Genomic DNA, 27726 nt, shown 5'->3' on the forward strand with positions numbered 1-27726 from the left:
GTGTGAAACTATGTTATCTAATACGTGTTGAGTAAAGACTTGCTCTCTGAGAGACTTCCATATTGGTACTTCACTCGTAAGCAGAGGTAAACGACCGGTTGTTTCCTTAATTAAACTTTAATAAAATGTCTGAATTGCTATTTAACAATAAAGATTTAAATTAAATGGCTTGTTTTTGTAACGTGCAATTACGTAGCTATATGCAATATGGGAAGCTATATCTGAATCGAGTTGCAGAAATAAATGTAACAAGATAATCCGTGTTGTGTAAGTTGACGGCGCAGGGCTCCGGGCCGCTGTTGTTGATATGAAAAGCAGTTTTCCTCGTAGTAAATAATAGAATGGCAGCCACGTGCCCGCCCCCGCCGCTGTGTCCCGGTACGCGGGCCCGGGCACGGCTTTGTGCTCATGCAACTTACTGTTTGTCTTACTACTGTTGAGTTTGAGGATATTGTGTGCATCCCGCTCAAACTTCTCCTCACCCCCAACTTGGCAACAACGTGGCACTCGTTCATCAAATTGTGATTCAGAAAGAACGTGATTCCCGAAATTATAACTAATCTTCCAGTTTTCTTTGCGATAAATTACCGAGACCAAAATTTGGCATTATCCCGGCATACCTTAAATCTCACCCAATCGCTAATTCCTTTGCCTACATAATCCTCTTTGCCGGTTTTATCTCGATAAACTCTCAGCCCCTTTTCGGAGGTGGAAATTCGGCACACAATTCAAGCAACATGATACACTAAGTTGCCGCCCGGACGGCTAATGAAACTTCGCGGAGCCAACACGAGACCGCGCTTATTTAGAGACGGTGATGTCGAGCAGATGACGCCCAAACAAATCTTAATATCTGGCATATGGTATGAATATTTAGAGCGGGCGCACGGTACGAATGTTTCTGTGCACGGTTATAAGACATCGAAAATAGATTGTGCGAACGGGGTTAGACACACCTGTTATTTGGCTTGCGAGAGCTCTGGTGGGGGGGTGCGGGGGGCACGGTAGATTCATTAATAATGGGCCGCAATGAGGCACCCTTATTTACGAGCTGCGGCCGCCGCCTCCGACCGCATCCGACACATCGCGACCTGCTACACAATCTCACTAACAAGCCATGTACTACTTTATTTATGCTGCCACAACAACAAAGACCCTAACTAAACTGACCGAAATTCGCGATAGAATATAATAAATAAGCTATCCAGACTAATAACCTCTTGATCGAGTCCCTGAACAAATATTGGCCGCTAGGCCCAAATGTTTACTGCTGGTATTTAATCAGCTTAATTTTGATGAAATGATTCACTTGTTGATCACATTGGGCGGTGATTGAAGTCCTCGAATAAGGCGATGGATGCGAGTGGACGGAGCGGGTTCACTCAAGTTCAACAGACCAGATTAGACCTCGCTCCTATTGTCAACAAGAAGGTTCGTAACGAAGTTGCTCCTACAAAAACTAGACTCTATTGTCATATTTAAACGAAGCTCTCTTCTATGGGGCTGTATTTTTTACCAGTAGGAAGAAGTGACAGCTTCAACTGCGTAAAACTCTACTACACACTATAAACTGTAGAGCTAATTTGAAATTTATTCATGATTACATCTGCACCGTCTTAAAACAGAGCCGTGATTTTGGTATCTTTGTGACACAGGTCGCGATAAATATCTTGGTCCCGTTTTGGGCCTGGCACGTGGATAATCGGCTTATAGATGTCTCAGGAATCAGAAGTTAGTGGGTTCTTGTGTGTGTGGACATGGACTCTCATTAGTCGGGTCACCTAAGCGATACTTATTTGGTGTGTCCTAATACGGATATGGTCTGTCGTGTTTTGAAACATATTTAGGTAGTTGAGAGTTGTTGATGAGCATTGAGCACGTCTATTCACCTATGATCCCATAAAAGCGTAACATCAATCCGTGATCTGCTACATATTAATATATGAATAATTTGTACTTTAGTCTTGAATGTGTAAGGTACTTTAATTCTTCCATGTTTGCCATAATATCTTTTCCTTGAATTGGGAAATGCTACCAAGAAATTTTCACATTACTTTATTGCGTAATTGATTGGTTTGTTTATTTCTTAGAATCTATTTCATATACAAGTAGGTGGTTTTAAAATCAGTACTTATTTATGTTGTTATATTATTAATGATTCGATCTTACATAGACAAAGTCACAGCATGTGATTGGATGAGTCACTTATTTCATGTTCATAGAACTATTATTCATAGCGCTTAGTGCCTATACCTACTACCTATATTGCCATTATAGCTTTAGTCAAAACTGCATGTGGGCCGAATTTCTATGAACACATATTTCTAAAGTGTTAATAATTTTCTATAACTTAGAATAATAATTTAATTGGACCCTGAAAAATTATATAAAACATAATAAGCGTCTGCACAAAGTAATTAGAAGCGGTATTTGTACTCTTTAAATTAACTCAAATGTCTATAAACAAGAAACATGATTTGCACAAGGATTCCATCTTTGGCTCAGTTTTTTTATGTGGTTGAGTTTAAATGGCTTTTGTGTTTTCGCGGAAAAGGCTGCGTCGGTATAGAAAAGTGTAGCTATGCAATCGACATTTCCTCTGCCTGAAAGGTTTGCTTCGGCGGAAATTATAGAGCTGTCCTCAATGATATCGAAACCAGCGCGACCTGCCAGACTCTTCTTATTTGAGCCATGTTAGAGCTTTTAAAGTATACAATGTACTAAATTTTCAAACCATTGAAACTTATTCGTTACGTCAAATGTAAATAAACATGACGATTATTTTTTACCAAAAGTAACCTTATATCTAATATATCCTTTAACTCACAAGTACATGTAATAAATAAATATAAACTTGCCATAAAATTATGCAAATTTAGCCGCAAAAGAGAAATAAGTCCAGCTACCCACGGCCAGAGTCAAGAATCGAAGATCGCTCAGGAAAGAACCGGCTGTGATACAGGGCGTTGACGTAACCACGTCGACAATAGACCCAGATAGCGCGTTCGTTTCTTCCACCACAATCCGGAACACCCTGATAGGCCGCCCCGTGTGAACCCAGGAAATCGGGGCCTATATCCAGGCCCATTCTCTCTTTACCTGTAAGAAAATTCGCCCCCGCTAATCCAACTTGAAAATATACGAACGAAATCCGCGGAGGGGTAACTCGAATGCACTTCGGTCCAAATACGCGAAGCCAAAGGACGTTTTTGAAGTTTTCATTTCATCGTACATCGTACCGCTTTGTGTATTGGCTATAGTCGCAATATTGCGTTTATTGGTAACGCGAACGTGGTACGTGTGCTCGAGAGGCGCATTTTGGAGATACATTTGTGCAGCTCAACAATAGCGGCTTATGTACATTCCGATAAATATACCGACATAATATAATTTATATGTACCTACCTTGTTGATAGTTTGAAGTTACGCTGAAATTGCTTGTGGTTTGTGTTGTGTAACTTATTCTTAATGCATTTAGCATGTTGTTGCTCCATCTCGCCAATTTTATGTCTATACGACTTCATTGCAAATTCATTACTATACTTACATACGTATACGATAGGGCCATAATGGAACTGTTATCAGTTGGTTAGTTAAGAAGTTGTTATAACATAATCGACCGAAATCGAAATTGCAATGCTAGCTAAATGTTAGCCCGCCAAATATTGTTATTGTTGGAATATCTAACTTTGTCCTGCGTTCACTTGCGCGTTTTCAGTTTTCTAAAGTTTGTTTGGTGATGGCTTAGCTGCAGTTGCCGGGACGCGGCATTGTGTGCCAGCTGCAGCACAATATCTCCCATCAAGGAATAAAGTCGTAATACGAATGAATAGAGATACTCCGGCTTACTTACTGTCTTTATTTCAAACCCAAAAAGGTAATAAATGCCGTCTCTATCGGGCCAAATATTAAGATACACGTTTTGTTCCTTATAAAAAGTAATAGTGCCTCCGGATCGTGACTTGAACACGTAATATAGTAGCAATTACATTACAGATTCGTTTCGTAATATCCACAATAAAAAGTTAAAATAGTGCCTACTTACATTGAAGATGGCAATCTGAATATACTTTGTGAAATATTTAATGATGTGGAGCTAAGCCGTGCGCTTATTTGGATTAAGAGGCTTTTGTGAGCCGAATCGTCTATAGTTTCATTTCGTGACTTGAAAGTTTGACAATGTGTCGGCCTCATAAAATATCTATTATGTTATGTACAATCATTTTGATTGTTTGACCGCAAGATACAGCGATGTTAGTAACATGAACATGGCGGCCCGCCCGCGGCCGCCGCGCTTCACTGGACTCACGAAAGGAATCCTGTTCCGAGTCATTAGACAAACATTGTGCGACAATATCTTTGATGTAACCCCAATGTTTTACCGTAATCGTTTTCCATTACACTTCATATGGCTTTTCTTTTGTTCTGTAAAAACACAATACATTTTAATAACCTTAATGCCCACTTAATTTCAAAAATAGAATCGCAGACGTCTAAACAATAATTGAATTGAAAGAAATGTAACTCTCGGCTAGACAGCTTATATAAAAAGCGAAGGAAAATAACTCACAAGTGACGCCTTCGTGCTCCTTACGCGCTAACCAATTACAGCGATGCGCTTCGGGGAAGTTAACCAGTTTCTAAATTCTTCGTATATTTAATTTAGCTTAATTGGTGTGGATATATACGCCGGCAGTCAACCAATAACGTGAGCGTCTGTTGGCGAAATCGCGTCTAATTTGAACGGTACCTCCAGAAACAGACTCCTCCACTGCGGCGGCGAGTGTTCCGCGCCTCGGTGATGGATGACGCTGCTCTTGCTCCTGATGTTACAGGTTTTCCTCCGAGGTGAATGTAATCGGAAGCTCGGAGCGGGTTCAGTAGGATCGGGGTGTTGTGCTCCGACAAATTGACGCCGTTCGAAGCAAACGTGCAAGCGGAATCACGACTCGTAAAAACGTACTTAGCGAAAGGAGCAGATTGCTCAAACAGATGTTGTTAATGCCGGTGCACGTATCACTAACTCACTGGCAGCTTCTTTAAGGATAAAATGTAACTTTAATGTTCACCGTCTCTAAATTGCAAGACGTCGAATTGCTACGTAATTTTTACTAGCTGCATCGAATAAGCTTGTTTACCGTCCCTTTCACTTCCCCGCTGATTGCCTTGAAAAAAATTTGTATTTATGCGATATTATAAGCACATGATATCTACAGTTTAAAGGTGACATCACCTCTACCTTTTGATATAAAAATATTTGTTTATTAGCTATCATAAAAGGGAATGAGAGTCATCGCCGTGGGTGCTCAAAATAATAGAGTGATATGAATGGCCAGGAAGCCAGGCGCGTGCGCCGCGCACTGAGGCGAAGATGAGCGCGTGGGCGAGCCCACACCACGCTTTTTGTCAAAGGATTATCATCCGTCATATCGTAGCACTACTAGCAACACACTGTAACGGATCTCAATTGCCTTTCTCTCACTACATACAAAGTGCTGGTTAATGGGATCAGGTCAGAAATCTATGACCTAAGTCATGGACTGACGAGTGGTCTAGATTGCCTTTGAATTGATCAATCTTACAAAGAATTGGTTTGGTATACCGCTCTACCATACTCTTGCATATTAAGCATCTGAGATTTCTCGAACTTTTACGGATTTGCAGTCTCCAGGTTGCACCTCTAGATGTGTAATTTCCCCAGATAACACTTTCTTTCAACCTGCGGAGACCCTGGATTTGTAGTCAATATTCAGTAAGATGCTGCAACTGTAAACATTGTTCAGGGATTGTTGAATAATTTGCATTGGTTTAAAAAATTGGTAGGTGATTTTTATTGTATATTGTTTTGTTTACGTTACAATTTAATGATGAATCTGGAATTCTGGAAATACTCGTATCATGAATCCGACACGTTTTAGAAAATCAAATGATGGAGAAGTTATCAAGGACCTTATTCCGCGAAATGGTTTCGGATTCGGGACAAATTAATTCAAGGAGAGAGAGCTACAATGTCCTCCTATATACAGATACACACATTCGGAAATCCGCCATTGTGCTGGTTGGCTGTGTGGTACACGTACACAGGTAGAGTGTGTGCGGCCGGCGTGGGACGGACTGCATTTTTTGCGGCAGCAAGATGTGCGGCAGGTCGTTGAACCAAAATCTTGTCTCGATGTACCGAATATTGCCAGCGAAGCGCATCTCACAGTCTCAAGCGCGGCCAATTTAGACCAAATTGTTTTCAGTTTGTTCGCGCCACGCGTGGAATGAGATTACATTCCTTTACTCATTTTTAGAGCAACACCAGTAACGGTATCTTCTTTTATACACTTTCTGTGAGCCACGCCGTTTTTTTAAAAATGTTAACACAGAAGATAGCCGTCTCGATGGTCGTAATTCTGTTAGTTGGTGATGGCAGCAACACTTTTCCTTGGCGGTGCGGGCGCTGGCGGCGGGCTCGGCATGCATTGTGGGCAGGCGCGCGGCACGACGATGCCACCGGTATCATTGCCCACTCATTAGACGCTGAAAAAATTACTCAAAAACATGCCGACTAATTAGCGCTGTTGCTGTGCACCTACAGAATTTGAGCGGTTTAATCAGTGTGACGGCGCAGGTTGTTTTATAGCTTTATAAAGTGCAAAGTCTACTTGGAGCGTTATGTTTGAAGTCTGGCGAGTCCGGGACGCCGCCGATCCGCCGCCGACCAAGATAATGCGCAATATAAATTCAGAACGATGGTCTTGTTCGAACGCAATATAGGCTAATTTAGCCAGATACATATAATATTATTATATCGTGAGTTATTGTAACGAAGCAATAAGCCGTTTACTAAACCTGAATTTTACCTTCCTTTCTTAGCTGCTTCATATTCAGGAACGCTTCGACTTAACCGAAGCCAAAATGGGCTTTCGGCTTCCAACAAAAAATATTAAAGCAAAATTCTTTTAAATGGTTTTCAAATTAAAATTGGTGTCTGTAATGCTAATGATTTTATGATACATGAGATTGGCCTTGTGTCGGGGCAGTGACTTGATCAAACAATTGATTTGTGGCTCTGTTTTCTATTAAGATGATATGTAGTTGCTTGTGTAAAAAACAGCTTTATTAAGTCAAATGACTGCAAAAAGCGTATAAACGAGCTTTTAGACGTCACGGTCGGCCGCGGGGGGCGCAAAAAGTCGAGCACACGTCGCACTAGCACAGCATTGAGTCACGCCGCCGCCGCTGCCTCGCCTCCGCCCCGCCGCCGCGCCGCGCCGCACGCTTTGGGCGACGCGTCCGCTGCTCAAAACGCTCCCATAAACCGAAATTTTTCGCTTTTGATTAATTGAAACCGGACTGAAGACAAATATTTTAAAAAGAAAAATATTTTATTGTTATGATAGGAAACTTTAATGATTGTGAAATGGATCCATTAAACATATCAAACATTTTGAAAGAAATCGTAAAGTTAATTTGCTTTTTTGCTCTGAAATCCTGCCTAGTAAGTTTTTTCATAATAATTATGATTCTTTAACGTTTTAATTAGTTACAGTAAAATATGAGTGATTTACATATTGAGATTAAAGAAATCCTGACAAAGAAATCCTCTGAGCATCATGTTAGACTTACCGGACGTTGACTAATGCAATCGTAAAAATATTCAATTACACATTTTCGTGTGAAGATATACCTATTCTCATCGACATTAGACTTGCATCGAGTTGCTTAACAGACCGAGCCTAATAGCCATTAATGGGTAAAAAAATAATTATGACCGTTCTTTTATTTACTTAATGAGTTTGCCAGTTTAATCTGCTAATTGTTATTTCAACAAAATAAATGTTACTTTCACATCTTCACTTTTGTCTAATTTATTTTCTAGACTAAACAGACATTTATTTAGTTTGAGTTCAAATTAAATTGAATAACAATTCAGCTGAAATTCTTAGTTCTATTTTCTGTGGAGTAATTGAATTAATCGATAGGAGTTAAAGTCAAATAATAATTGTTATTTCGTAAATAAGGCTCATTTATCCTTTAGTCTGCTGGAGTTCTAAAATTTGTTGAGCTAGGATTCTACTATTGTCTTATCTCTACCATCATCGTGTAACCGTACCTTATCAATCACTCACCTCATTAAATATTTATTTAAATCACAGCCAAGTGCTGCTTCAATTTCAAATTTTGCTATAGGTTAATTACCTACCGTGATATGGAACGATTAATAATTCTATGAGATGTCCCCACATATTATAAAGTATTATATGATTTTATAGTGGAATAATCTCGGCCTGATCTCGCATATCAAGAGAAAGTACTTCGATGCCGAGATCTATCATCCGCTTGCTAAATGCACTGCAGTATACATAAAGACTATAATAATGATGAAGTTTAGTGTAGCGGCGGCGGCTGTCCTCGGGCAGGTCACGCGGTGGAACCAGTTTCCAGCGCACTTTCGCCGCGCGCCGCGTACCCTCGGGTCTATGCCAATATTGCCAGTGATCGAATTTTGACAAGGAATTGCGGGCAAGACACTGGAGCTGATTGTTGGAAGCGGTGCTCACTTCGGTGTATTTAAGACCTTCGTTGTAAATAAAGATTTCATTATCATGCCAGTTACTGGCTAGTCACGTTTAGGATTGGTAACGATCTTCGTTTAAATTGTTGAAACTTTGTCCGAAAGGAAATAAACTGGCAAAAAGTGAACTGTCTGCGCCCGCGCTCTGTTGCCAGCCCGCTCGCTCGCGGCCGTACCCCTGAGAACTGGTTCTGTTATCGCCCGACTTCGAAACGAAAACTGCACAAATCGAAGGACGCCCTTTGTTCTCGGCCTGCTCGACTTAACATTCCCCCTTTTTGTCTGCCGGCCGTGATTTGTTTACTTACTGCCAACTTTTGTAAAATTTTAAAAGAATAAAAGCTTGATTTTGTGTTTCTTAACGTTAAATTGTTCTCCAGCTAAAGTTGATCCTTCGGACCGGATAATTAGCATGAAGTGTTAAAAAGTTTAACCATAAGCTGGTCTGGTCATACTTAGCGAAACTCTATAAAGTAATGTTCTGCTTGGGAACTTTAAAGAATTGGTGCAACACATTTACCGGCTAAAGCTCGACACAATTGACGGGGCGGGCGGAAGTGTGGCAGTGGCGAAAAGCTCGCAACTGCATGAGGAGAAAGGAAGCGGTGCGGTGTGATAAGGCGGCCGGCTGGCGTCTGTGGGGCGCGGGGCGCGGGGCCGGGGCGCGGGGCGTGCGCGCGCAGCCAGCCCCCGCGCCGCGCCGCTCGCCTCCCGTCAGTCGCCCGCCGACTCTGCTTGCGCTTGTGTGACTCGCCGCTACGTGCACAGCACTCGTGCCCCGAACTCGACGCGCGCCGCCCTGCTGTGGCCGCGAACGCGATCTCTACGCTACCGGCGAATCGTTTTCCTAACTTACGTACAACTTGCTAATGTTTTAATTTTCGGACTATTACGCTCCCCTACCCAGCTTGTTTGCCCCTAATGTAAGTGTCACGCTTATTATATTAATGCTACGATAACTCGTCGGATTCGGAATTTCGGAACTCGCGTCAAAGTGTTCACCGTGAAAGTTTTGTGAATTGAAAGCTAGTGCATTTTGGCGCTCGTGCATCATTAGTTCGTGTGTTTAGTGTGACGAAGTCGTTTTGGTGGCGACTTCCGAAATTCGACGAGGAAAGTTACCAGTCGGAGCGAGCGGCAGATGTTTGGCCCGTGTTGTTGGCCCCTCGCTCGGAGTGGATAACTGGATAATGTCGGTATGTGAGCTTTCGCTTCGGCGTGGTCCGTGCTGGCAGCTGCGGCCGGCCCGCTCAGCCGGACCACGCCGCCCGCGCCTCTCGCACGAAGGGCACGAACGCCAAAGCTTTCATCGATATTACCTGTAATGTAAAAGTTACGCTAAGTTGAACTCTTCCTAATCCCCTGACCAAACTTTCTTTCCTCATTACTCAATTCCCCGAATACTGCGTAAGCACTTATGGTTGGCTATTTTCTGTTACAACCTCAATATTTTCCTCTTCCCACACTTTGTAGAGCAAAGTAAACAGTAATTGGATAAAATATTGATAAATACATACCTTCTTTGATTATACTGCATCAAAATAATTATAATTGTTAAATCAGAGTTCACAGAATTTATATTATTAATAGGTATCTTATTCATCAATTGCATTCTTTAAATTTCATTCATTTTACTTTGGGCAATGATTTCATAGAATGCAGTGTCGGAGCATTAAATTGAGGTCTTATCTATGATACCTACATTTGATAAGCCAGATATACCTACGTGTGTTAGGTAATAATATTAACACATAATCCATAGTGTTATCAGTGCAAAAAAGTGGCTTCAGCAGAAGCGGTAGATTAGACGTGCTTACTAGTAACTTTCCGATTCAAAAAAGACATAAGGATTATCTGGTATAAGTAACTGTAACTATTCAAGACCCTTAATAACACCAATATAATATCCCTGAAATATCAGTTGGTGTCGCATTTTCAACCAAAACGCGTATCTCTGAAATCGTTAAATTTAAAAAATAAAGTTGGCTGCATTGTGAAGATGATGAGATCATAATGTCCTGAAGAGGACACATGGAGTCAAAGTGTCGAGAACCACTAATAAATATACCAATTTAGCCGCGAAACTACCAATATTCTTGCCAAAAACATTAAATTCATTTAGACTGGCAATGCAGCTTTTTTGGTGAATTCCAACCCCATTCACAAATAACAGAAGAATCACGTTAAAATCCATATAGGCAGTGACATACGACAAAGTAAAAGATAAAAATGACTTAATAAAACACATACATAAAATGAAACGCAGCAGCTTGCAAATAAAACTTACAGAGACTACCTATATTTAAACTCAAATCTTTCATTTTCCATAAACTTAATAAATCATTTGAGTGATTTATACTGGTGACAAGAATAAAATAACTCTGTGAATAAAAAAAGAAATTGCAAACTGCAGGTACAACAGTGAAAACGTAGATGCAAAACATCAAGTAAACATAAAACACAGAAATAACATTGACGACATGAGGAATGAATAAAACGAAGTAGAACAGTACATTTGTACGAAGCTCGGCGATGGGGTGCCATCTGTCCCGCTACCTGCTAGGGACAATAGACATTCTGTCAATAAGCTAGGGCCCGCACCGCCAACCTATTATTATTACTATAACAATTTATCACTTAATCTGCCACGAGATGACTGATCAACGAGCTCAAACGTGGCACATAATACAATGCTTCATAATTTGCAATAAGCAGAAATCGTTATGATCTCAGGATAATTTTTACGTCAAATAACATTCTATAAGCTACAAAATATTCTAACAAAATTGATACGAGTACGGTTATGTATACAAAAATATTCTGGTCTCTGCACCAATGTTTAACAATTGTCCACCACGAAAGCGAGATTTCCGATACCTAAACCGCTTGTTATCAGAACTAATTATCTTATCACTTTGAAAATGAAGCGGATGCGTCACGAAACCCAACTCTTAGATTACGTGACCAAATTAATCATTGATAAGAGCCTTTTCGGTGTCGTTGTTGTTGCAACCTCCAAGATTTTCCTGCACAAGCAAAATTGGTCCGGATAAATTTCTTGGAGCTTACTTCTAAAGCAGTTTCGCTGTTCTACATTCCATAAATCGTCGTTTCCTCCAACGTAAATGTGCAGAAAATGCATTTAGGGATCCAACGAGCGTTCCGCACCACCCCAACATTTAGTGTTGTATTTTTGTATGTTTTGTTGATGCGATCAGTTTAAATGTGGAGCGTCGCGGCGCCGGTACCGGGCCCACGTTCGATAAGGCTTGCACATTAACGGGACGCTGCAGCGATAGCGTGTAATTTGCGCCTCGTAAATTTAAGCCGTCGCAAATTTTTCGCCTCTCACTAATTACCAGTCCGTTGCCGTCCCCTGGGACTGCTAAATGTGCCTCGCGCATGTCCCGAATACGAGAGTAGACATGGACGCCGCTGCTGGCAACACTTGCTCTGCACAACTTAACAATGGCCTTTGTTTTGTCTTCACCGCAGTTCGACCTACGTGCTCAACTATTAATTTGACTTCGAAATTTCTATTGATATTATTTGTATTCATATTTATTCTTCAAATCATTTTAAATGCCATAAAATTTTAAATTTCTCATATTTCTTGCTCAACTTGGTATAACATGGATGCGCTAATGTTGAAATTATACATACACACAGCATGACTGACAAACCTTATCTGTAATCCAATATCTGCAAAACAGTAGCTATCAACATTTTAAATTATATTACAAATTTTAGTTATGAATAAATGTGCCTCATAAATGGAAGTTATTGTTATTACTTACGAAATTAACTGCTCTACAGTTCCGGAGTGCTCGCATTAATAGGCTCTTTTTCCCCATCGCTCTGAGTCAACTACTGCGCGTGGCCAACGAATGTAGCGCCGTGTGCGGAATAACAAATGGTGACATCACTTTACTTGAGTCTGCAGAGCGCAGCCTCGCACTTCCAAAAAGCAACATCTCGATCCAAATTCCCCAATACTAGACCCTTTTTCCAATACTGACGACTGATTTTGCTGTGATAAACCCGATATCAAATATTCCCATGAACGTTATTACAAACATGGCTTGAATTGACAGAAACATGCGATGAAAATTTAATTCAGCGTGTAGAGGTCTATACAAAGAATACACACTTGATTTGTTTGAAAAAAAAAACAACAATTATGATAAAATATTTGATTGCAAAAATGTGTGTGTTCCTTGAACTTGATGTGCTGTTCTCAGACATTGACTAAAGACAAATTAGGCAGATAAGGCAAATGTCAAGAGTTCAAAGTCACTGAATCAAGTAGGTGGTATCGCTTTAGCTTTAATTGGTCTTAACAATAATGAATGTTCAAAATGTCCTTTGTTGTTAAGAAACAGTATCCGCTTCACAATAAGCGTAAATACTCGAGCAATTTGAATGCATTATCAGTAGATCGAATTTCGATTACAATGGAAGCAATAATTGGTTTGTGCTGAAGCATATCGAAAGTAGCCCTAAGAATGCTCCGTTCTGTTTGAGTGTATCTATCTAATCAAGGTCTTTATGCACTTTGTCAACATTATGTCTATAACATTAACCAGTTTTTATTTACCGTCCTCGGTTCGCTGATCTATTTGATTATTGTTGCCTCCGAATGCAAAGTCTTACAAATTGTCGTTTGCGTAACTAATTCATACAAAAAACGCTATACTTTGCGGAATGTTGTTTCTCTCGACAAGGTCAAAATCGATATAGTAAATAGAAAAAAGTGACTATCTAGGTAACAAAATAAAACTGTTTTGTAATAAAAAAGCGTCACAATACATAAGGAAGACTTAGAATTCATAATTATGCATTCTAAGTCTTGTACTAGTAAAGGTACAAAATATCGATCATTTATTGTGTTCGTGATTGTCTAGACTGTAGAGTCAGCAACTCTTATTGACATTTACAACCGTAGGTATCGTGTAGGTTTTATTACCATCACGGCGGCACAGACACGAGTCACACGAAAGGTGCGATGATTGACATTTGAAGATTGCTGCAACTTTTCCTTTTTAAATGGCACGAGGTTACGAAACTGACGATTTAATAAAAATTGTGGGATATCATTTTCGTTCTAGCTTTCACTTTTTAATAGTCGGAGCGTCACCGGGATGATCTCATCTGCATGCGGATTGTTTTGATAGCTCAGTGGCTAGAGCGCCCCCCGTCTGTCGGTGGGAGGCCCAGGTTCGAGTCCCGGTCAAGACCATTGTTGCAGATGGGTGGCCGCCTGTGTCGACGTCTTCTTTGGCAGTCATTGTCCGTTTCGTAACTGAGTTTCCACGTCGCGCCTCGTTCATAACCCGATCTACCGCTGGTATAAGTAATACAATACAAAGAGCTGTGTTTTTTCACCTCCCCACTAGTCGGCTGCTAGCTTCTCGCGAGATTCTTATTTAGATTCGCTTCCGTCTGATTGCTCTTGGTAATCTTTTCATTCGTTTATTGAATGTCTTCCACTCGCGCCGAGCCGCCGCCGCTCCCGATGGTGTCTCTGAGACTGAATCTCTTCGCTTTCTTTACAATTCGATTGCCGATTCTAAGAGTTCAGCATTGTTCAGTCCATCGATTTGAGAGTTTTAATGGAATTAGTTAATAACGTTGATTGCTATTTAAAAAGATTTGATCGAACTACTTACTTTTTATTTTTATTAGACACGTTGGAAGGTGGGTTAAATAGTTGACGATTATCTTTACGGCACAAAATCGTTGAATCGTATGCCAGTAATTATCTGTATACCCATTCGAACATTCCATAGGTACCAGATACTTGAAAACGAAATATTAAGTCATGTATCAGTATATTTCAAAACACTACAATATTTCTTAATGAATCTTTCAAATAAAAGCAGTATAAAACACTGAAAGCAATTTATATACTGTTTTCATCTTGAAGCCAATGACGTCTGGACAAGTCAGGCGGGTCGCGATAAAAACACTGCTGCATCTATGTCGAAAATAAAAGTTTGAAGATTTATGCACGATGAGGAGCGCGCGCTGCGTTGCCGCACACCGTTCTATTTTCAACGGAGTTATGCTTTAAATAGCACATTACGATAGGATTTGGTTTCACGAGTTTTTCCCCGTGTCTCGCCCACACGCAGTTTTTCCACGAGATGATTTGTCCCGTGTCTGGCAGTCATTGGCAGTGTTATAACGCGGCTGGAAACTCTACGAAATTTTAACAGAGAAACTCATAAAGTTTTTGACTGATCTGATGCCTGATGGACACGTATAATCTTCAAAGTGTTGAGTAGGAAACTGCATCGGCTGGCGTGGTCGGGACGGGGGCTATTCTGGTGCGACACCTGGCCGGCGGCTCGTCAGCCGTCTCCCGTCACTCCGGACGAAATACCTTCAAGCATATTTATGAACGACACTAATTATGCTCTAGGAAATGTTTCGCAGGAAGCGCTAATTCTGTATCGTCGATCTTATAAATTAGTTCGTTGTGTTATTTCAATATATCATTCATCAATACGTAGGATATTATCCCAATCCCCTTTGTGTGAATGGCGGTACCTATAGGCTATTGATTATGTAGCATATTACTATTTGGTACCTCGAGGTCACACAAAGCTCACATAATCCCAATTTATGATGTTGAATCCAATCGACTGAGTCTTGGCCAAATTGTGGGTATTGGATCCGACATTATTTACCTCATATATTCGACGACATGTGTAAATATTTTCTCGGCCCGAGAGTATTATAGTTTTAGTTACGGCAGCAGGTTCGAGGCAAACTTTCATTAACTGGAGCGTTCAAACTGCATCTACGGGCTTGCATTGAGGCTAACGGCTCATCTCTCCTGCGGATGCTACTAGAAATAACATTAACCAACCAACATCTGACCAAGACCTGACCTAGCGAGCCTTTGATCTGCTGCCTTTATTCGTTGTACATAATTGCCTGCTGATCGTATTAACTGACAACCCTTTGTCGTTGTTATTGTGGCATATTTCTCTTTCAATTCAAAGCGGCAATTGATGTAGTTCGAGTAGACAGCGCTATTACCAGTAGTAGTGGACGAGGTGGTGACAATGACCACCTCCTGTGCTGCGGTGGCTAGTCGCTTGCTAACCCGGTAGCCGCTTTGCTTGGAGTAACCTGTGTGTTTTGTTGTTCGCAGAGTTGAGCCTTCACCGCCCCGGCTTGCCGCAGTCCGCCGAGCCGTCAACTCGCTTTGTTCCGCGCCCCACGTCGCCCCGACCCGCCCTGGCCGCCGCTATGCTCGCGCACCAAGCACCGCTCTAATCAACCGTCTACATCGATTCGAACGCGTGTGATAATCATTTTATTTAATACTCGCCTAAATAAGCTTGCAACGTCGGTGTATTTAATTATAACGTAATTGTAAGATTAATCAGTAGTAAAGAAGTATTCGCAATAAACCGCGCGTGTAACGTAGCGGTGGTGCGTAGTGGTCAGTGAGTGAGTGAGCGCCAGGCGCCGCGCGCGCCGTCCCCACAGCCTATGCGCCGCAGTCGCTCGGAGTAACTGCGAGCGAGTCCCGCCGCCTGTCGACCGGAGCCAGCTATGGCCACCATGGTGAACATGAACAGCCTACTCAACGGCAAGGACTCACGCTGGCTGCAGCTGGAAGTGTGCAGGGAGTTCCAAAGAAATAAGTGCTCCCGGCCGGACACAGAGTGCAAGTTCGCGCACCCCCCAGCCACGGTCGAAGTACAAAATGGACGCGTCACCGCCTGCTACGACAGTATCAAGGTACGTGTCACTTGAAATACTTGTAGAATATAGGAAATGAGTTTTGTCGGTTTAACTACATGGCAACCCCCGTGGCTGGCGTCGCCCTGCCGCCGTCGGGCGACCTCAATCCGAGGCTGCTGGGCGTGACGTCAGCGCAGCCGCCGCGCCGCCGCCGTCTACGCCATTGTATGGGGAATTGGCATCGCACTAACATAATGAACAGGACGATGACTCGGCGCGGCCGCCCGCCATATTGTTGTAATATCTACTCATAACTCCACGACGTATCCCACTGAACCACTTACATTTATACGCTAGCCAAATATTTCCTAATGATATTCATATTCATCTGTACCGTTCTGGCAACTATGAAAAACACAGTATAATATACGTAATACTTTAGCTAAAATGAAATTTGCAATCGATACTCAATAATATACATAAGAAGCTGATAACATAATTATTATGTAAAGTTCATGGAAATACGAGTATAAAATTATATAAATGAGATATTTGCATTTAACTCCAATAATTTAATTCGTAGCGGAAAACACAGTTACAAATTCATAATATAGCAATTTTAGCTTGACTATTAGTTGGTTGGCCGGCATTGCCGGCGATAAGGGCCGAACGGGCACGTCAATAGATAACAGGGTAATCGGGCATGCGACGCGATAAAAATTCGATTTGACATGTAAATACGTAGGTGCGTCCCGGACCGCCCCGGCCGTCGCTCCGGGCTTCGGCAAATAAACCGTATTTCAGCACAAACACGCCGATAATGTCGCAATGCTTCTGTTCCCAATGTCACATATTTCAATACCGGAATAGGTACCTACACGCTTTCACGGGCGACAGACTCAGCGACCGCTAAAAACATGATAGGTATTATTATAAATTGAGTTATCATGCCAACCCACTTACCATTAAATTTTTCCACAATGTAATCCAAGAACACGACAAATCGTTTCCTAAACAAAGAAATTGAGCTAAATAAAAGGCCCCTTTTCATTTATTTATATTCTTTCGTATTTTCCTTTGATGCTCGGCTGAATAAAGCGATCAAGAGATAAAGAGCGCACTCGTCAAGATCTGAGTCCGGGACGTGTGTGTGTGTGTCTGTATGTGTGTGTATGTGAGCTTCCCGGCAAACGTCACTGTACAAAAGAGCTACGTCAACCTCATGCAAATTATGGAAGAAAAGCTCTAAGGTAGTATGAATTTGTAATATGTTTTGTCCTACGTCGGGGATCGGCTGGTATTACCATCTTTGATATACGACCGGGCCGACCACTCACATTATTTAAACGTAGGCTTTCCTACCGTAACATGCGATGGTGCCTATAAAACAGATGACACCCAGTGATCCTCTCAGTTTTGATTTTCATATTCGTAGTAACAAGTCTATGAAGGTTAATACGTGTGTGGCCTCTCGTTCCGGCACGATGTTTATATAAATCTGGTGTATTTTTACAAAGTACAACATCATTTCTCAACGATAATTCAAAATAATTCTGTTTCAAAAATGACTTGGCAAGTTGCCATATGAGATAAGTTGTGGTTGTGTCTACAGAGTTACGAAAAAATATGTATGTATGACGCATAATGTACATGATTCGAATTAATTTAAAATATCCCGTCGTGCTTATGAAGGACATCTGATTAGTACATAAATAATTTTGCTCAAAACATTGAAATTTCTTATTTATTTAATATAAACCTTGCTGCTAAACTTATAATAAACTGAAGCCAAATTAAACTCCCTTGACTGTTCATACTGAAGTGCCCTCCACTTAGTGGTAATGACGCAAGGCTTGAGGGTTGCGGGAGAACGAGTAAGTATAGCTCGGTAGAGATAGTTACCCAGCAGATCAAAGCGTTATATCGCAGTGAATTCTGAATGCTATCAGCCCCTCTAGCATGTGTGTGGATTTGTGCGGTAATTCGCTTATAGCTGGCGTCGTGTTTAGTGCAAGACGCTAAACAATGGGCGAGCGTTCATTGTGCGGGCTTTGTGCGCCGAGGTATCGCAGCATCAGACAGAGCGAGGCACAAAGCGGCCGGCGGGTCCGCGCACCACCTGCGCCGCCGACACCTAGCGGCTTATCTAGTCTTACAACATACAACCAGACCTTCGTACTGTCCAGTCAAACCTCCAAGGAAAATCCGCTCAAACAAAACTACCACACTCGGAACGCAAATCTTTCACGACACCCACTCCGTTCACGTATTTGTATTTCCATGAATCCGAGACACTTATTGCCGCCTCCAGTTTAAAAGACGAAAAAATTTGCAGCTTGCGCTACGCGTAAAGCTTTCGCAAGCGCCAGATGCAACTGTGCACGATAAAACCACACACGAGCGCCCGCTCGCAGGAACTTTAAATAATCCCCTCGAGTATGTGAAATAGTGCAGTGCGCGTCTCCCGCCTTCTAATCTTCTCGATAAAAAGCGTCGCAGCGGCTTGGAGCCGGAAGACGCTACTTATATTGTTGAACGGCGATGGAGCGTCCAGATATTTAACTGGAAGGACCAAAAAGTAAACAAGCACTGTAGTAGCAAGCGGCGCTCCAGTCTCTTTGAGCGTCGGCGCCGTCTGCCGCCCGTCTAATCGTGTAATGCGAAATCTCCGTTCTTTTACTTTAATGAAACTCCGGGTCCTGTCTATCGGAGCTTAGATTTCTTTCTAAACATTGTCTGAACTCTATCAAGAGATTGCTTCTATATTGTTTTATTTCATTTTTCCCGATGGGATTAGACCGCTCCTACAACCCGTTTAATACCATAAAGTGTTAAACAGTAAAAATGCTATCTATTAATCCAAGTTGCCCAGCTCTACCTACTCACCTCACAGCAATTTCCTAAGTTCTCGAATATGAGAACAAGCCAATAGCTCTACGCAAGCAAATATTGGAGTCACGATTAATCGTGTTCCCGCGGAGCGTTTGTCGCGACTGAGTGAAAGTTGTCACCGGTGTGTGCGTAATCGGGGGCTGATCAAACAAGCCGCGGCGGGCTCCCTCCTTCCCGACACTGAGACGTCTCCTGTGATTAAGCCTTCAATTACGCGATATGACGAGGGGCCATATTTGATTAGGCTACGTGTTGTGTTGATTAAACCGAGCTTATTGCCTTAATTCACTGAGCCCGCGGTACATACCTGGGAGAGTCGCGCGTCAACGACCCGCGATTATCCGTCAAACTCGATTTGGAAACGCTCGTCTTCGTCTCCGCCCCCGTATTAGACGCTCTGCCGTAAAGGTTAGTTGCATTTGAGAGTAGCATTGCATCAATGGCTCAGGAGGGTTACTCTATTCTGACGAAAAACGAACAAACGAGAGCTGTCGTGCAATCAGCACGTTTAAATTTAATGCAACGTGATAGAGTCGTAGCTCGCGCAACAGCGCTTCGAAACTTTGTTTTTCGTCATATAGAGTAACCCCCAGAGGTAGGGCTAGCTGCGGCCAGGTTGTGTCATGCATTGAGTGCGAGCTAACACTGTTGCGACACCATCCAGACAATGACATCATCTCGATATGGCTAAATGCTATCATCGTACGTAATGTCAGCTGATATCCGTAGGATGCAAATATTGTGTATTTCGTTTAATCATAGCTTTTTTTAAATATATTTTTGCCTATAAACCGCCTTCGTGTGGGGTGTACGATTGTACCTACTTATGACAACATAAATAACGTCTAAAGCTAAATTTACAACAGACGGACAGAGTAATGAATGACGTAACATTATGTTTGACATTCATCACTGAATCATCGCGACACACTGAAGTAATGATTCTATGTGATAAACATAATAGTTATAAAATAATACCTAATTTATAACGTACTATAAAAGGGGCATATCCTAACTAATCCATATTATGGTTTAATACAATAAAGTGTAAATTAAAATAATAGAGTATTTACCGCTGCCAAGGCGTAATTGAAGGTTCACTTCACGCTATTAATTAGCTTTGAAATAATTTAATAAGTCCACTAAATACTTGCGCTCCAAATTGTAAGTACTTAGGTACCGCGCTACCTATTCACATTAAGAATATTGTGTGACCCCGACTCGCGTGCGGCGATATCCGATTAACACCATACTCAATGTTTTCATTAAATAAGAAACATTTAATTATTAATAACGAACTGCTCTAATTCAGACATACGCTCGTGTCTGCATGCAAAGTAGAGACCTTCTGGGGAGATAGATACGTCGGGGTTTTACTTTTCATACGAGCCCGGAGCCCGCAGGAAAACAAATAAACTAAATGCAAATTATATAGGAGTAGTTTTATTAAACCCCAGAATTATGTATTACACTTCAAAGCTTACATTTTAGTTAAAAACGATGGTATAACTATGATATAAAGGTACGATTATAATTATACTCAAATGCGACGTTTCCATACTGAAATTGTATAATTATAGGCTTTGTTAATTTGCTGAAGTGCTGATAACACGTTTGTCCATAATATTACGTTACGTGAGTTGGTAAAGTCACTGTCAAATTTATCAGTAAGGTCGATATAACAACTACACTGTAGTGTAAAGGTCTCTGCATACGTGGCCGGATTTTTTACTGAGGGACGTGACGGGAAGTTTTGGAAATATCGTTTCATACAAAATGCATATGATTTAAATACATTTGTCACACATAGACGTGGTATGGCTGCCTTCAACTTTAGAGAATCTTTTCTCTAGGTATATGTTACTTACCAATCCTTTGTTGCCAAGTTGCACAAACCGTATGGCACAGTGAAAGCAGAGCGCGTGGGCAGCGTGGAGATTCACAACCGGGAGGGTTACTCTATACTGACAAAAACTCATTTCATACAACGAGATAGAGTTCGAGATAAAGTCGCTGCGAAATTTAGTTTTAGTATTAGTGATTATAGAGTGACCCCCCAGTACCTGCCGCCGCGTGGCGTGGGCTGCGATCGATGCAGCGCCGGCCCACACGATTCACTTTCATATCTGTGTCTATTTCCAACTATCAACATTAAACGTTTCCGTTCCAACAGCCAGCTTGTCCCACTGCCAGATGACGCCAACAACACTATTTCTAATACTCATCAACCTGTCATAGTGGTTTCTTTTATTTATAAAATTATAATCGAGGTGGATATCTCGCTTATGTAACATACGCATAGCTCTGTTGGAAATAGCAGAAGCGGTTTGGCAACGTGACGCCGAATGTGCGACCACCATACTTCTGAGAAGTCGTAAATTTTCAGCTACTACATACGAAACTGTACCTATTGGTCGGTCAATACTTACCATGCCGCGTGTAGACTAGTAGGTATGATTGGTTGCTCATTTCAAGTAGCTACTGAACAGTTTATTACATATTATATAATGTAGTTGTCTAGTCAGAAGATCCATTATCCCGTACCACGATGTTTATGTTTTGTCTGAACATCCCGAGTCTCTACCACGTTTTAAATATTACATAATTCTATATTATGTATTATTTTCCCTGCTACTAGAATAACATGATCTGAAATAGACTCGTATAATTTATGGGTTCCGCTCATCTCGCATAATCTTTATTGACCAAAACTCATTTCGCATAACTCGTATGGTCTAAACTTTTTTGGCCGAACCATCACTTTGCCAAGACTTATGTGGCATAAGGCTCGTTTCGTCTAAAACTCTTTAGGCACAATCTTTAAACACCTAAGTTTCGTTTGCTCAAATTTATGTTCGTCTATACCTATGTATAATCTTGTTTCTCGTAATGTTATCTTAATAAATAATATATTAAGTATGTAGTAAATGTACAAATTGTGGTATTTTTCTCCTACATCCCGAAAATCACGATATTGTATGATCAAAAAATCGAAAGTTAACGACCATTATAATTATTACAAACCCCATGGGATCGAATCCTAAAAATAGGTGCGACGACGAGCAAAGCGAGGAGGAGCGTGTTAGGTGCACATGTTCATCAAAACCAAAGCGGAGCGCAGCGAAGCGGAGCGGAGCGTTTTCCAAACAGCGGAAACAATACAAGGCACCAGTTTGCGCTATGTAGGGAGACGCTCCGTCAAAGTTAAAGCCAAACGAATATTATTACTTTGTATAAACCTAATAAACCTATGCCATAGCATTATTAGGCTATTCAAGATTTGGCCATACCATTATTAGGCTAAACAATGTTATGCGAAATAACTTTTTATTAAACGGATTTATGCCATACGATTTTCGGCGTAACGAGACTTTGACCAAACGTTACTATGCAATACGAGATTAGGCAAATAAATATTATGCCAAAAAAGGTAGAACCATAATTTATAGTTCCTCGAATCTATTTCACGGAATCTTCACTGCACAAATACTCGGTCGTTAATTAGAATTAAACAACTCCCTGTTGTTGCGTGCTATTTATTGTAACACGTGTTTGCAATGTGGACGCGTGACGTCAGCACGTGACGTAACTGAGTCTCTGCCGCGAGAGCCGCCACTCCAGGCTCCAGCTCAAACGCGTAAAGTGGTCTACAACCCTACTTAAGGTTGCTCTGTCTAGCGAGTGTTCACACCATTTTATAAACTCCGTGGAAAATGTCGACGTAGTGGTATAAACACATAGACGGCGACTTAAATAAGGAAAAATACATGACTAAAAACAACTCGGTCTAACTCAAACTCAACCGGACCGCGAATGAGCAAAACTAGTTCAGATCGGAATCAAAGCCTATCGCTTAGTACCCTTGAGGAGTTTTCAAAATCCGGGCCGACTGTTCCATTGGAAAACGTTTAAAAGCCGCCAGTAATCTTTAGCAGCCGCTTTGTCTGCTCCGGTGGAGTTGTTTCATGGTGAAGTTGCTACCGCCGGCTCAAAGCCACTCTCGCCGATTGATGCCTCGCTCCGACTGTTTATTAATTGGAATACAGGTAACGGTAACGCCGCCTCCCTCTGCGTCAATCTTTCCAACCGCCTCGGGCTACTCTTTGATCATAAAAGTTACTTGCCGTCGGTTAACTAGTTAAAAACAGATGAAATATTCTTGTGAATCCGCCAGTCGGCTTGCTGTGTAAACAGGGTGTCCGACCGAGGAGGTCAGTGCTCTCATCTCTATCTCCCAGTCTGAGACGGGACGAATATCGAACAGCTATAGCTCGAATACCTACGCTACGTATTCGAGTAGACATTCGCGAGACGGAAAGCTCTACATTTGAATGGCAGGCTCCGTTACGTAATTTGTATACGTCGGTGGCTGCGTGGACCACAATAAGCAGAAATTAATACTGGAATGTAGAGCGTGTCAGGTTCGTCCCGAAACGCGCCATTTGTCCTAACACACCTCGGCGTAATTATCCCGAGGAATGCAGTGGCGGGTCGCAGGAGATGCGATTCAGTAATTTTCAATCTTGGCCGTAACAGCCGGCCGCACGATTATTCTGAGTTTCTGACCAATTAACGGCGGATTCCATCGCCGCGGCGTGCCGGCTGCCGGTTCATTAATATTGCACGGCGCACTCGTGGCGTGATATCGCTTGCATTAGTTTTAAAAATCACTTAATCTGACCTGAATCGCCTGCACCGCCGACTGCCGCATAACAACGACTCGTCACTGGATCAGCTCGTTTGCGCGTCCACTTGTACTTTGCACTGAATTTTAATTGCTGCCTTTTATATGCATTTTGATGCGGAGCATGCAGCTTAAATGTTTTCGTGATTCGCACAAATATTATTGATTTTTTTAATGCCACGTCTACCTAATAATAAGTGTTAACACTTCTAAAGGTGAGCCAAGGCTGCCCAATTTGCTTTGTGCCACTAATGGGTAGTGTTGCGAATAAAAGTAAGATTTTCACATTGAGATGCTAAATGAGGTGTCACGAGGTAGAGTTTCGCCATTCTCCGTTCAAATTGCCTTTTATAAACAATAAGAACTAGATGGAGTGTCGGTGGTTATTTTCCAAGTGAACTCTTATTTTGAATTAGTTCGGTTAGATGAATTGTGACTTTATTCATTGTTACAATGGTTGTCATTAGTTCAACTTAAAATGTTTACTCGGTTAGACAGTAAACAAATGGTAGCATGTAGCTTTGTTTTTTTTTGTATGTGACATTACATCTAGTTCGTATTGTTTGTCAAAGCAAATTGCACTATTTGGATAGTCGTGAGCAGCAACAGTGAGTTGCAGTTATTAGTATTTATTACTTATTACCTACTACATACCTGAGATTGTGTGTTGCGGAAGCACTTAAAAATCATAATACTTAGCCCAATATTCGCAACGGCCGCTAGAGGCTAATAGATTAATTGCATCACTTTATAAAATTAACTCCTAGGATCTGGAAATTTTATCTATGTACCTATTAATCAATACACAAAAGGTCAAATTTATTAATTTCCTTACAAAAATAGATTTTACAGGGAGTGGTCACCGATATGATTTGTTGACTGTACGCACAGGAGTCGACGTTTCTGACATCCGATGTATCAACTTGTTTGTCAGATGAAGCGGCGTCGAGATCACAGTTGAATTTATGCTCTCTAAAAATGTCCGTCTCTAAATTTAATCTTTCCACCGCCGAGCGCCCCGCTGGACGAAAAATACGACCGCGTCGTGTCCATTAGGCAAAGTGTATCTTTAGCTAGGTTATGCATTCCATTCTATGAGTGCGCGTCGTTTATTATACACGCTTCTAAGTTCACTGATAAATCAAAGCTCGGTATCGAACTACTCTGAATGAGTAAAGTAGTTTAACAGTGAGTTTGTCGGTGTTGGAGTCGTCAATAAAAAATAGCAGGAATCGTTCGCGAATGATCAGGGGTCCGGGCGGCGGCGGCGGCGGCGGCGGCGTGCGGCGCATTCCTACATGCCGCGCATTTCCATCCGATATTGCGCTGCCATTATACCCCCCGCCCCGCGCCCCCGCCCCGCGCCCCCGCCCCCGCCCGACGCCCTTTAATTAAACGGTGAGGCCCGAGAGACGCGTCTCTTCCACCAACGTGGAAAATCACGTAAATAGCTCCAAAGTTACTCCACTCCACGCTGATAAGAAAACTTATTTTACTTCCATATTCGCAGTCTATTCCCTTCCGGCCGCACTACCCGGTACCCGCGCCGTATTAACTAAATTACAGACGAGAACACTTTGTAAAATGAGGGCATGTTTGACGCAGCATAGGAAACGGCTCACTAATGTACAAGTCTCGGAGCCGCTCCGCAAACACAGCAACCCTGGCTTCCAATCACGTTCGTCTATTTGTGCCGTCGCCATGGCGATAACTATGTGAAACAGTGCCTGCAATTCGTCGGTCCTAACCTAACCCCGTTTCGTGGAACATCGGCATAATAAAGTCGGGCTCGTAATGGCGCTGGCGAGACGTCAGCGCGGATATCGGGCGTAATGAGCGCGACTTATCTCGGCTCATTTGCATGCGGCTCGTATCCACCTCGACCTTGGCACCTCGCGCTTCCTCCGGCCGAATCCGACGCCGCCGCTTACGTCATACCTCACCCAACACTAGTCTCCGCCGATAGTGAAAGTACACCTTTATGGAATAGGAAACAACACCATGGACCGGTTCGTCCTCCTTAGCCGACCACGCTTTACTCAAACTGCTGGCATGTTTGCATCGCGACTCGATAGTCGCTACCGCTCTAGTGCATCCGAATATTGTAAGTTATTGATTTATGAATTTCCCTCGGCAAAATAGCTAACTTTTACAGTAAGTTTAGATTAAATTCTGCTTTTAAAGTCAAAGTAAAAGGTTCGCTGAATATAGGTGCATAAATAAGTGGAAGTTAAATTTGCCAAATGAAGGTTTAGAAATCACCCGTAAAATACGGTTTATTAGTTTGTCCCAGATTAGACAGTCAAACCTTGGTTCCTGAATTTTGCACGTTCTAGATCGAGGTGATACGAAATCTCTAAACATTTCTTTGTGGCTCCGGCTATTATTTTCATGTTACCGTTAGTGCTTCCACGAGTTCTAGATCTGTTTAACGATGTACGAGGCGATAAGTCATTGCCCCGGCCGAGACTCTCACTGGCGCTGTGGCGCTCTCGCCGCTCACTACTTTTACCGCGATGCTATCGGGCTGTTACACTTTCGGAGCAGATCGTTATCCGCACTTAGACCCTTCGCACTCCACCGCCGCCGTCTCGCGAAGTAACTCGGATCGACAGGCAATCGCTCCGCGAAAGTGCATTTTCAGCCCGAGGCGGGTCGGCCCAGACGCTTTACATGACAATCGCGACGTCCCCCGGCGGCCCGCGGCCCACCATGCCGCGCAATTTAATGCTTATTGCAATAAAACACTAAAAGGAATGTTCCATTTTACCCAACTACAGAAACGCTGAAAGGAGGGTTATGGTTTTCGTCGGTATGCTTGTATGTTCATCGGCATTTCTTCTTTAGTAGAATATAACTTAACAAGTACAATATATATATAATTCATCTGTACGGTTTTAGAGTTTCCATGTTCTTTCGGCTGTCGGTTAGCATAATTGAATACGCTGGAGCCGCGGAGTCTGCTCGCTAGTCGCGGCACGAGCGCTTCGCCCGACTTAGCATCCTTAATTGGCTTACGTATTATTTGCCAATTAAAGTGAATTCTCATCGCGAACGTGACACGAAACCTATATGTTTTCTCAGCCGAGAGATTCTATCCCTTGGCACTCCCCTAAATTATTCTATGCAAATGAGCGCGGCACTAAGCTGGCGGGTCGGCCGCTTAGGCCACCACTTCGCGCCGAACGAGCCATGTGTCAACGGTCACTGTTGACGTAGCACTAGCTAATGGATTCACACTAAACGGTACATCAGTTATGTTATGAAGGAGCACACCTATACATTACATTATTTGCCTTGCCTCGTACCGAGAAACGATGCCCGGTCGCCCCGAGCGCTTCCGACGAAACGAAAATGAACAAACTCGAATGAAACTTGGCAAAGAAATAGTTTCGATGAAGTTTGTTTTCGAAGTTGTTTTCAACTAAACTGGTCGAATGATAAATGAGAAGATCGAGGTGAGTGTGTCTGCGGCGGGACCGAGCTCCCAATCTCGTCGTGATGCAGTCGCGGCACCCCGCACCCCCCCGCACCCCGGGCTCCGCCGGAATGCGTGCAAAAATAAACAAGTGCAACCGGTTCCACGCAAGCTTTGTCCACTTGGCGGCAGATGCAGCCTTTCTTCCAATCTCGTACGCGGCCGACTGCGAAATATATTTTTAAATCTTTAACGAATGTCGTTGTCGAGGCAGCTTGTGCGGAGTGCGATACAGATTGATTTACCGCCGGCAAGTTCGCCCGACGCCAGCGGAAGCCGCCGGGCCACGTTATTTACGCTGCAAAAAGCACAGCGATGCGGGACAATGTGTTACGTTTCCAGTCGCGACCGATAGTGAACCGTGACGCCTGTATATCGTCCGCCGACACACTCGTTCTAGCTGTAACG

General features: G+C 42.4%; 1 protein-coding gene across 10 annotated transcripts in view; it reads left to right on the top strand.

The window, feature by feature from the left end:
* The window catches only part of LOC105388924 (protein muscleblind), a 267411-nt gene that overhangs the window by 195445 nt on the left and 44240 nt on the right, over nucleotides 1-27726 (top strand). For 4 of the 10 annotated variants that reach the window (XM_048627309.1, XM_038121243.2, XM_038121242.2 and 1 more), the window contains one exon: nucleotides 15726-16321. In XM_048627309.1, the coding sequence (XP_048483266.1) occupies nucleotides 16133-16321 (189 nt within the window). In that variant the 5' untranslated portion in view covers nucleotides 15726-16132. Of the gene's footprint in view, nucleotides 1-9264; nucleotides 9487-9516; nucleotides 9760-15725; nucleotides 16322-27726 lie in introns of those variants that run through there. The other 6 variants (XM_038121241.2, XM_048627306.1, XM_038121247.2 and 3 more) reach the window with 4 other exon arrangements.

This window comes from Plutella xylostella, chromosome 4 (assembly GCF_932276165.1).
Source record: "Plutella xylostella chromosome 4, ilPluXylo3.1, whole genome shotgun sequence".
NCBI lineage: Eukaryota > Metazoa > Arthropoda > Insecta > Lepidoptera > Plutellidae > Plutella > Plutella xylostella.